We start from the raw sequence: 11,946 nt of genomic DNA, 5'->3' as shown, positions 1-11,946 counted from the left end.
GGGGGTCCTCGGGCCTCGGGGGTTGTTCCGGCTGAAGGGGAGGGGGCGCCCCAGGAGCTGGACCCCATTCACCCGCCATCTTGGGATGACCTGGAGGCGGGGCCGGCGCCTGAGGGGCGGGGCCTGAGTGATAGGGGCGGGGCATATGGCTTAGTGTTCCGCCCCCTCACTGCCAGCCCCGCCCTCGAGCCCGGGCCTCCCCGCAAGCCTCGCTGCGCCGGCCGGCCCCGCCCTCTCGGCGAAGGTGGCTGCCGAAGTGGGCGGGGAGGTCAGGTGACCCGGCCGGCGTCTCAAGATGGCGGCTGCGGTGGCCCCCGGGAACCCGCGGCACCGTCCGGGCTGCTGAGACGGACCCCGCGCGGCTGGCGACGGACGGGCCGGGCCGAGGGCCAGCGAACGGGCGGCCGCCGCCTCTGCGCGCCCCGCGGCCGGGGCTAGGCCGTGCGGCGGCGGCGCCGGGGGATGCTTGTGCTGGGCCGGGCCTCTCCCTTCTTAACTTAGGGCGGCGGCGGGCCCGCGCCCCTGGCTCCCGGGCCATGGCGCTGAGGGAGCTCAAAGTGTGTCTGCTGGGGGTGAGTGGCGGCGAGCCGACCGGGAGGGCCGCGGGAGGCCGGGCGGGCCGCAGACCAGGGCGTGCCCACGTCCCCTCCGCCCCTTGCCCCAGACTGGGTGCGGGACACCGCCTACCTGTCCGGAGCCTCGCTTCTGCCCCCTGGGCCATCCCGCCCACCTGGCCGCACCCTCCTGAAGGATTTTGCTGTCGGTAGGGTTCACCCTTGCCCCTCCCTGGTGCCCAGGGACTCTTCCTGCCCCCCAAAGGGTAAAGAGTCCTCCCTGCCCTTCCATTGCTTCTGGGTTAAGAGCAGTCTTAAATAGTTTTCCTAGGTACTAGTTAGGAGTTGGCCAAGGCTTGCAAAGTAAGACTAGTAACAGGTCTTTTGTTTTACAAGCAGCATTAGTCTGCTTTCCTGTCTGCTTGGTGTTTTTGAACTTGTGGAATATCCCTGATACTTAACGCAGATTTACCTTCCTGGGGTGGGAGTGGGACATTCAAATCAAAAAGCCCCCAAAACTGGTTTGAAGCTTCAGCTGCCTAACTTGTCAAGGCAACTTTGCGATTTCAGAGCATACTTTCTGAAGTTGATGCTCTCTTACCAGAGTTGCCGCTTTAAAGACTGAGAAAGATTTCAATAACTTAGTCTTACCCCTTCCCATATTGGGTGGGGCTGGGATGTATCAGGAATTACTCAGAAGTAGTTCAAGAGTTCATTCTTAACGTAGACTTGTTAGAGATCAATTGAGTTTGTCACTTTGCACACTACGCAGAAACTTGGGGTCTTTCAGAAGATCCTCACATCTTTTGTAAACTCAGATATCCTCTCCTACAATACATTTCGAAATCTTATCATTACTCCGCTGAATTTTTATGAAAACCTCCTTTGCGTTTCTTTAAAATTCACCTATCCAGGATGATTTTTCCAAAATCCTGAACTTGGGGCACAAGGCAGTTTTTGGTATGTGCCAGCAAGTAACTTCTTCTTCTTCACCTCTCTCGTTGTATTTCAGGATACAGGTGTGGGTAAATCAAGCATTGTGTGGCGGTTCGTGGAAGACAGTTTTGATCCGAACATCAACCCAACAATAGGGTAAGAGGTTATGTTTACTGAAAATGCATCTAAAGGTGTACTGATAAGTCCTTTCAAACAAAGGTGTGTTACAAGGGTAGGCATCCCCGTTCTAAAAGCTAGTGAATTTGGAGACAGTGATTACCATCATCTCGAGAAGAACTTGAAACAGTAGAGCAAGGATTGATGTGTTTTAGGAAAATCATCTTTTAACTTGTGAGGAGTGAGAACTTGAGAGTGAAAGTATGGAATTAAAGTTTTACTTATTAGAATATACATAGAGCCTTCAATCTGTGAATAGGAACAGCAGATTTCACCTTGAAATAAGGCAGAAGAAATAGATCTTAATGCTTTTTTCCTCTGGCATGTCAACTAAAAGATACTTTAGATGGCTTTAGCTCTTCCTGAAAAATAGTTTGAAGTCTGAACCCTTCTTACACATTTCAGCACTATGGCTGCACATTCCAGTAGCTGTGATGAATTAACAGAGTAATATCAAAATGTAAGCCTTTTGGAGGTACCTGGTTCATAGGAAAAGTGAAACTGACTGGCTATAGGTTTTTGACTCTAAATTTTTCAGGCTGTTTAAACTTCGTACTGTTAATACTTCCTCTGTAAGAAGTTGTGTTTTGTGTCTTTTAATACTCTTGTTAAGCTTATAAAACTAGGTAGCTGCTATGCAAAGCCTCACCCAATTGGTTGTTTCCACTTAAAGAAAAATTCTGTTCTGCCTAATGGGGACATAATTCACAGCGTGCACATCCACATTTGAAGGCGTTAAGATGAAACCACCACTGACTCTCTGAAGTTCGAGTGACTTTGAATGTTCTTCAGGAAAGGACTGGGCGTGTCTGCAAGTTTGATGTGTGAACTCATCTTCCTCTAGGCCTGCCTGTCACTACCTGCGTGGGAAAGTGAAGGGATAGGAAGTGCCAGTAGGCCCTGCTGCTGCCTCAGGGAGCGACACTCCTCACACTAGTCAGCGCCTCAAGCCCCACCGCCAGCTCGGTTAGAGGTGCCGCCTCGCCAGGGAAGAGGGGGCTGACAAGGAGGTCTGTGGCCCTGTCCTGGGCGGCCAGGCCTCCCTGTTTGGCCGCACACCCAGTCCCTAAGCCCAGCTGTCTTCCCCATTTAGTCTGGGTGAATGTCTCACAGAAAGAGCGATTTGAGGCTTTCCCGTCATCTCCTCCACCCTCCCGTTTCTCTATCCTTGGCACATGTGTTCCTCCTTCACAATCAGCCCCACACACGCCTGAGCTCGGGAGCAACCCCCGACTCCTTCCCCAGCCCTGCTCCCCTTAGACAGGGCCATTCCCCAGGCCTGCTGGGCAAACTGGGGGCTCTGGAACAAGAGCTTACTGCTTCTTCAGCCTTCTGCCAACCATCCCACCCCCCTGCTCTGCTGAAATCACCTTCCCTCAGGACCTGCTTCCGTCTCACTGACAAAGCCAAGGGCTGTTTCCTTTCATTATTGCTCATCCAGTGCCGGCTGTATGCCAGATGCTAGCCTGGGTGCTGGTGATTCGGAGCAGGGCTCAGCAGACCATGGCCTTTTGGTCCACCTCTCAATTCAAAGATAAAGCCTTACCAAAACACAGCATACCTGTTCATTTATATGTGGTCTCCACTGCTTTCCGGCTCAAGGGCAGAGTTGTATAGCTGTGACTGAGACCCCATGGCCCACAAAGCCCAGAGTATTATTTAGAGCTTTTCAGGAAAAGTTGAAAAGCCCCTCCTGCCCTCAGGTACCTTCCAAGATGGAGAGAGACATACTGTGTAACCAAAGCACAGAAAATGAGTTCTTTGGCCATTTTCTGTGCTCCGAAGGAGGAATGTGGAGGCCTGGTGAGAGCATGTAGCCAGGGCCTGACCCTGGCCCAGGGCTCTGCCAGTTCCCAAGGTACCTCACGGTGAAAATATGAGGCACTTAGAAGCCCTGACATCTCAATATTGATAAATGAGTAGATTATATTTCAGAAGATAGTCTAGAGACAAAAGTTTTTGAAGAGTGAAAGGGAGCTATTGGCGATGTTTAAGGCAGTGAGTCGCATGGGGGACAGGGCGTGTTGGACGGGTGGCCCAGAGGCTGGACAGGCTGCGGGCCCAGGCCACGGGTGTTCTTTCTCTCCCTGTGTCTTTGCATGCTCTTCAGTCTTCTGCCTGCCCCTCCTCTGCTGAGTTCACACCCATAGGTCTTCCTCATGCATCCTGCCTGACTCCTCTGTGCCTTTCCCAAATATACTGGAGCTCCGCATATCTGTGACTAAGCTCAGGAGCTCCCTGTCAGAGGCCTGGCCCTCTGCTCCTCTTTCCATGGACCTTGTGGTAGAGAAAAGGACCAACATGTCCTCAGGTACTCAAGCCAGAATCCTGGGCATCCATTCCAGATCCCCCTCCTACTGTCCCTTCTCCCTGAAGCCACCATGAGTCACTTGCTTCTGTCCAGGACTCCTGAATATCCTTTCATTCCTGCTGCTTTGTTGACATCTAGACCTTCATCTTCCCTGGTGGTGGTCCAGACATGGACACTGCCACCTGCCAGCTGGTTAACTCTGAATCTGTTTCCCCATCAGCAAAATCGTAGTAATAACTGGCACCAACTCCATATGAGATACTCCTTTTCAAATGTTCAGCTAAGTGCCAGGGACACTGGGGCTCAATACATGATAGCGTTTTTAAAATATTTAGATCTTATTAAAACCTTTCAAAATTGCTTTTACCAAAGCAGTGTGTGTGTGGTTTTTTTCTGTAATAGCTAAGTATTTTTTCTTAATAGTTAAGTATTAACAGTTCCCTGGTCCACTCTGACTCACTCCCTAGAGGTTTCTACTTTTGTGATGGTTTTAGCTGTTTTTTTCTGATCTGTCCTCCAGATTTTTTCGTTAACACGCATGTACTGCTAATTCTTGATCCCTTCTCTTCTCCCCCACCCCATCCCCCAATTTGAGGCATTATCTAGTGCTTGTTTTCTTGGGAGATGGGAACTTATTAATCCCGCTTCTCTTACCTCTCCCTGCTTCATTTGCCCTCCTCCTCTGTGTTTCCATTAAAGCTCTACCACTGAGCGGCAATGTAGCGGTTAGACTGCAAGGTCTCCAGCCAGTCTAGCTGCCTCCACATCCCAGGTCTAACACGTAGTTGCTCTGTGGCCTTGAGCAAAGTATTTAACCTCTTGTGACTAAATTTGCACATTTGGGATAATTAGTTGCCTCTAATTACAGAGTTGTGAAAATCAAGTTAAAATACGTAAAAAATTACTTAGAATGGTACTTTCATATGGTAAGCATATGTTATTTCTTAGCAACTGATATTTTTTGATAAACTTCTAACACTATAGTTTTTTTAAACTGTATTTAAATGGAATGGGTAGATATTGTTTTGTATCTGCTTATTCGATTGATACTTTGTGAGGTTCATCTATGTCATTTCATGTAATGATGGTTTATTCTTTTTCATCTCTGTACAATAAGTATCCCATTGGATAAGTACACCACAGTTTATTCTACTGTTGGAATTGTGGTTGTTTCTAGTCAGGGTTTGGGAATTGGCAGGGAAATTCCTGGCTCAGAAGGAATATGTATCTTAACTCTAGTAGATGTCTTCTGAAGTATTGTGTCAGTTAATGTTCCTGCCAGCAGTGTTTGGGAGTTCTGGTTGCTTCATATCCCCTACAACATTAGATGTCATCAGTCTCAAATTTTAGCTGTGTTGGAGGATTGGTGGTACTGCCTTATTCTGGTTTTAATTCCTGTTTCCCATATGACTACAGCTACTGAACACATTTTCATATCTTTATTGGTCATCTGGATACGTTGCCTGTTTGAGAATCTTGTTCATTTTTCTATTGAGTTGTTAGTCATATTCTCATTGACTTTCAGGTGTGATGTATGTATTCTGGATATTATAGATTCTGTAGTCATTTGTTGCATCTGACTATTGCAGATACTTTCTCGCACTCTGTGACTATCCTTTTCACTCTCTGGATCTTTTAATGAAGGGTTGTTACTTTTAATATATCCATTTGATCAGTCTTTCAATGAAAGATATTATGTTAGTGCTTTTTATGTCCTTTTAATAAACTTTGATTTACCAAAGTCATGAAAATACACTCCTGTTATCCTATAGAAATTTTGTTTTGCTTCTCAGATTTAGATTTAATTTTTACCTAGAATTAATTTCTGTATGAAAAGTAAAATTAAGTTGTGGGGGATTGTCTTTTTTTTTTAATTCCAGCAGAGATTTACATCTCACTTTTTTTTTAAGATTATCCATAATTCACTGTTGTGTACTGAGAGCTGTGATTGTCAAAAATTGATCATCTGTATTTATAGTGCACTTTTTATGGATTTTTTTTATTGTATCCCATTGATCTGTGTTTTAGTTTTTTTATAATTTTATTTGTTTATTTGTTTTCATTTCTGACTGTGCTGGATCTTCGTTGCCGCCTGGGCATTTCTCTAGTTCCAGCAGGCAAGGACTACTCTTCCAGTTGCGATGCCCAGGCTCTCGTTGCAGTGGCTTCTATTGTTGTGGAGCACAGGCTCTGGGGTGTGCGGGCTTCAGTAGTTGCAGAACCTGGGCTCATGAGTTGCGGTTCCCTGGCTGTAGAGCACAGGCTCAGTAGCTGTGGTACACGGGCTTAGTTGCTGGGCGGCATGTGGGCTCTTCCCTGACCAGGGATTGAACTCTTATCTCCTGCATTGGCTCTCAGAGTCTTAGCTGCTGAGCCACCAGGTAAGACCCGATCTGTGTTTTTAATTGACTCACTAAAGTATAGTTTACATACAATAAAATGCACCCGTTTTTAGTGAACATTTTGATGAATTCTGACAAATTGGGGAAGGAAATGGCAACCCAGTCCAGTATTTTTGCCTGGAGAATCCCATGGACAGAGGAGCCTGGCTGGCTACAGTCCATGGGGTCACAGAGTTGGACACGACTGAAGCAACTTAGCACGCAGCGCACGTGTACTTGTGTGTATACATCCGTGAGCTCATCACTACAGTCCAGATGTAGAGCGCTTCCATCACTCCAGCCTGTCCCCTTTTGCCCCAACCTGTATTTATCCCAATCCCTACCACAGGCTCCAGGCAACCACTGATAAGCTTTCTGTCTCTACAGATTATATGGAATTTAAAGTTTCAGTTGTTTGTTCTTCGCGTGCAAACATAAAGTTGACCTTGTGTCATGTGACTTGGCTAAATTCAATTAGTTCAGACATCTTTCTAATAGATTCCTTGAGATTTTCTTAGGTGTACCATCATGTCATCTGTAACAGGCAGTTTTCTTTCCTTCTTTCCAATCTACATGCCTTTTATTTCTTTTACTTGGCCTGTCATGTGAGCTAAGACCTCCAGTATTTAAGATAAGTGGTAACAGTCAAAATCCTTCCCTCATTCCTAGTCTTGCTGCTGGTAAGTCGCTTCTGTAGTGTCCGACTCTGTGCAACCCCATAGACGGCAGCCTACGAGGCTCCCCCGTCCCTGGGATTCTCCAGGCAAGAACACTGGAGTGGGTTGCCATTTCCTTCTCCAATGCATGAAAGTGAAAAGTGAAAATGAAGTCGCTCAGTCGTGTCCTACTCTTCGCAACCCCATGGACTGCACCCACCAGGCTCCTCCGTCCATGGGATTTTCCAGGCAAGAGTACTGGAGTGGGGTGCCATTGCCTTCTCCATCCTAGTCTTGAGGGGAAAGTATTTGGTCGTTTCCATTAAGCTGGATGTCTAGGCTCTTAGGTTTTTTTATAGGTGCCCACTATCAGGTTGAGAATATTCTCTTCTATCCCTAAATACATGAGAATTTTTTTTTTATCAAGGATTGTGTGAATTTTGCCAGGTGGGTTTTTTATTTTTTGAACTGTTCTTAACACTATCATTTTCAGTCTTAAAATAGTGAATTATAACAATCAATACTAAAATAACAAAGTGCTGTTTCATTCCTCAGATAAATTTCACTTGGTTATTATGTATTTTTTTAATACACTACTGAATTGGATTTACTAACATTTTTGCTAAAAGTTTTTGCCTCCATGTTCATGACCGATATTGATCTGTAGTTTTCTGTAATAATACCTTTCTCTAGTTTTGGTATCAGGACCTCATAAAATAAGTTGGGAAGTATTTTTTCATCTTCTGTTTTTTGGAAGATTCCGTGTAAAATTGGTATTATTTCTTCCTTAAAGGTTTGGTTTAATTCACGAGTGAAGCCATCTGAGCAAGGAGTTGTGTCAGCAAAATTTAGCTACCATTTCAGTTCCTTTAATAGTTATACGCCTATTCATTTCTTCCTGAGTAAGCTTTGGTATGAATAGTTTGTGTATTGCAAAGAATTTGTCCATTGTTTTGGTCTTTTAATTTATTGGCATAAAGTTGTTCATAATATTCCTCTACTATCATTTTAATGTCATTAGAATCTGTCTAGCTATTTTAATGGTCTTCTCAAAGAACCAGTTTTTTATTTTATTAATGTTTCACTGTTTTTCCCCACTTTTCTTTTTCATTGATTTTTGCTTTTATCTTCATTTTTTTCCTTCCTTTTATTTGGACTTAATTTCTTCCTTTTTAGTTTTTTAAAGTGAAAGTTTAGAATATTGACTTTTAAGGCTTTTTTACATGTATGCAATTAGGACTATAAATTTGTAAGTACTGGTTTGGGTGAAATATCAGAGATTTTGATGATTGTATTTTCATTTTCATTTAGTTCAAAGTATTTCTTTCCCTTGTGAGTTATTAGTTGTTTGGAAGTATGTTTTCTAACTTCCAATTATTTGGGGATTTTCCACAAATTTTCAACTACTATGATTTGTGGTTTAAATCCATTGGATCAAAGGATATAACTCATTGAATATTTCAGACCTTTTTACATTTAATGCTTATTTTATGGCCTAGCATGTGGTCTTCATGAATGTTCCATGTTTAGCAGAAAAGAATATGTTCTGCTGCTGTAAATGTGTTCTATAAATGTTAAACAATCAGCTTGACTAATAGCACTGTTCCTTTCTTCTGTATACTTAACTGATTTTTTCCCCCTCATTTGCAGTGAAAAGAGTGTTTGAAATCCAACCCTGATTGAAGACTTGTCTAGTTCTGTTTTTAGTTTAATCAATTTTGGTTGATATGTTTTGAAGCTCTTACTATTGAACATATCTATTAATACATTTTATTGTTTTTATTCTTGATAGCGTGACCCTTTTGCTACCATGAAATGTCCCTCTTTTTCCCTGGTAACAGTCCTGATTCTGAATTTTTCTCGCTCTTATATGAATACGTGCTCTTCAGCTCCATGTTGATTAGTGTTTGCATATCTTTTCCCATCCACTTACATTTAACCTATTTCTATCTTTATATCTAAAGTGAGTTTTTGCAGACAGACAGCATTATGGGTCTCGTGTTTTAATTGGAGTAGTTGCACCAGCTGTCTAATACAGTTGTAGGTAGCTGCATGTGGCTATCTGAACTTAAGTTAAAATTTTAACTTGAGTTCCTTGGTCACACTAGCTACCATTCAAGTTCTCCTTGTAGAAGGCTCTGTTGTACAGGACTGGTTTAGACCATTTTTATTTTTTATAGCTATCAATATTGTTTGGCTTAAATCTACCGTCTTGCTGTATTTTTCTACTCACCCCTTATATTAATGGTTCCATTTTATCTCTGCTACTGGCTTTTTAGCTGTACCTATTCTGTTGTTTTAGTGGTTGTGCTTTGATTTACAATATACTTCTTTATCATTCTTTCTTCAAATAATAGACAGTTTTACATATAGTATAAGAACCTTACAGGAGTATGCTTTCATTTCTCCTTGCTTATCCGTAGTGTTATTATTGTCATATATTTTGCTTCTGCATCTTATAAAATCCATAGTACAGTTGTTTTTTTGTTTTTTGGGGTTTTTTTGCCTTAGTCAGTGATCTTTGAAAGAAACTATTAGTCCTTTTTTTTTGGCCCTGTGCCAGTGTCACAGTTTAATTCCTCTATCTGTGTAATAAGTCTCTCTGTCCAGTGGTATGAGTACTTCTGTGTTATTCTTCAATAACTTCTTGGCTATTCTTGGCCTGTTACATTTCCATGTGAACATTAGCGTTCTCTTTTTTCATACCAAGACACTAATTCCTGTTGTGTTTTTGATTGACGTTTCATTGAATTTATAGATTGGTTTGGAGAGAAATGACATCTATATGATATTGCATCTCTAATATGTGAATATAGAAATGTATTTTTCCATTTGTTAGGCTTTTTTTTTATTTTTCCTGAGCATTTTTTCTGCTTTTCTGTTTAGTGGACTGGTACATCTTTCGTCAGATTTTATCCAGCTGGTTTGATGTTTCAATGTAGTTTTCTGCTGTTCTTGTGCTAAATGGTATTGCTTTGAAATCTTTATTTCTAATCCTTAAACTTGTTGTATCTTTTATTGAGTTGAGTAGGATCTCTAGTTCAGTTTTGAATAGAAATGATCATGCTGGATATTCTAATCTTAGCAGGAAAGCTTTCGCTATTATGCCACTAAATATGTTTGCTGTAGGGTTTTTGTACACACACCTTAGCATATTACAGAGTGTCTTTTTTTATCATATGCTGGAGTTTTTTGTTTTTGTTTAAGTGTGAAGTGTGGATGGAGATTTTTATTCGATTGCCTTGGTTGTATATTCTTTTATGCTATTAATGTGGTAAATTGTTGAATTTTCATGGAATAAATCCACTTATATTGTGATATATTATTCTTTTTGCATATCACTGGCTTTAGTTTACTCTTTTTTAGAACTTCCATGTATGTTTATGAGTAAGATTGTCATGAAGTATCCCTTTCTGTAATGTACATGTCAGGTTTGGTATGAAAGTTTTGCTTCCCAGATGAAACTATTAATAGTGGAGAAGCTCTTTTATGGAAGAGTTTTTAAAAAAAAAAAAAAAGCTGCTATGACTTTTTTAAATGATTAGCAAAATGCATGTGGGCTTTGAGTTGTCCCTGTGTGATAGGGTTTAAGAAGTCAATTTCGTTCACAGTTATAAGATTGTTCATTTTCAGGTTTTCTATTTCTTGCATTGATTTTGATAGATTGTGGTTTGTTTGTTTAAGGATTTTGATTATTTTCATATACTTCCCTCAATTTATTGGCAAAAAGATGTTAACACTTTATTCTGTTCACATTTTACACATACCCCTTTTACATTTCTGATACTGGTTTTGCCTTTGATGAACTTTGCAATCTTTCTTCTTTATTTCATTAATCCATCCATGCGCCTATTTTTTAGAGTTTCTGTCCTGTTCAACATGCTAATTTTTTCTAACTTCTTGAGATAGATAGTTATATAATTGATTTTCACTCCTTATTTTCAGTTGTATTCCTTGTTTTAAAACTTTAGTCATGGCTTTTACCAGATCAAACTAGTTTTTATAAAATATAATTTCAATCATTCATTTCAGAATATTTTCAAGTTTCTATTATGATTTCATCTTTGATCCAAACATCATTTAGATGTGTTCGTTGAATTCCAAATATAGGGAAATTTTCTAGTTAATATTTTTAGTGATTACTGCGTAATTACATTGAAATTAGCGAACATATTTAAATCCTTTATTACTGATATAATTTGCAATTTGCCTGGCATATGTTGATTTTGGTAAGTGTTTCATATGTGTTTGAAAAGATGGCATACTTTATCTGTTTTGCAGCTGCATTAAGTACGTAACAAATCTAGAATCCTACATCTTACTGCAATACAAACCTTCTGCCATCTGAACTGTCCTCTTTAGCTCTGGCAATGCACTTTGCCTTGAGGTCTAATTGTGGCTGTTAATATAACAGCAGTATTTCCTGTGGTCAGTATTTGCGTGGCGCATTTTGTCTCTTTTTGTTTTTTAACCTTTCTGTATCTTTTACTTAAGGTGGGTTTCTTGTAAGCAGCTTATGATTTGAATTTGATAATATTATATATATTCCATGTAACTACCCCTAATCAAGATCCAGACATTTCCATCATCTCAGAAGTTTGTTTCTGTGAGTCCCACTCCCCATAAGTGGCAACTGTGCTGACTTCAGTCACTGTGGATTAATTTGCCTGTTCTTGAATTTCACGTAAATGAAATAATACAGAAAGCACTCTTTGGTGTCCTATTTCTTCCCCATAAAACAATGTTTCAGAGATTCAGCCATATTGTTGTATATATCATAATCTTTTTTTTAATTGATGACTGATACTCTTCTATGTGAACAGGTAACTGTTTGTTTACCCATTCTCCTGGTTATGGACGTCCAGGTTGTTTCCAGTTTGGGGCTATTATGAATAAAGATACTGTGATCATTCTTCTACAACTCTCTTTAT

At 41.3% G+C, this 11,946-nt stretch overlaps 1 protein-coding gene across 2 annotated transcripts in view; it reads left to right on the top strand.

Annotated features, from left to right (window-relative positions):
• The first annotated feature begins 271 nt into the window (after nucleotides 1–271).
• Nucleotides 272–11,946, top strand: part of RAB22A (RAB22A, member RAS oncogene family) — a 48,247-nt gene continuing 36,572 nt past the window's right edge. The window contains exons 1-2 of one of the 2 annotated variants that reach the window (XR_009496794.1): nucleotides 272–572; nucleotides 1,567–1,646. Coding sequence is in view for 1 of the 2 variants with exons in the window: in NM_001099165.2 (NP_001092635.1) it covers nucleotides 537–572; nucleotides 1,567–1,646 (116 nt within the window). In the remaining variant the exon portion in view is untranslated. 2 annotated transcript variants of the gene reach the window in all.

The sequence above is a fragment of the Bos taurus genome, chromosome 13 (genome assembly GCF_002263795.3).
Source record: "Bos taurus isolate L1 Dominette 01449 registration number 42190680 breed Hereford chromosome 13, ARS-UCD2.0, whole genome shotgun sequence".
In the NCBI taxonomy this organism is placed as follows: Eukaryota; Metazoa; Chordata; class Mammalia; order Artiodactyla; family Bovidae; genus Bos; species Bos taurus.
Note: the sequence above shows the minus strand (reverse complement) of the source record. Positions and strands in the feature narration are given on the sequence as shown.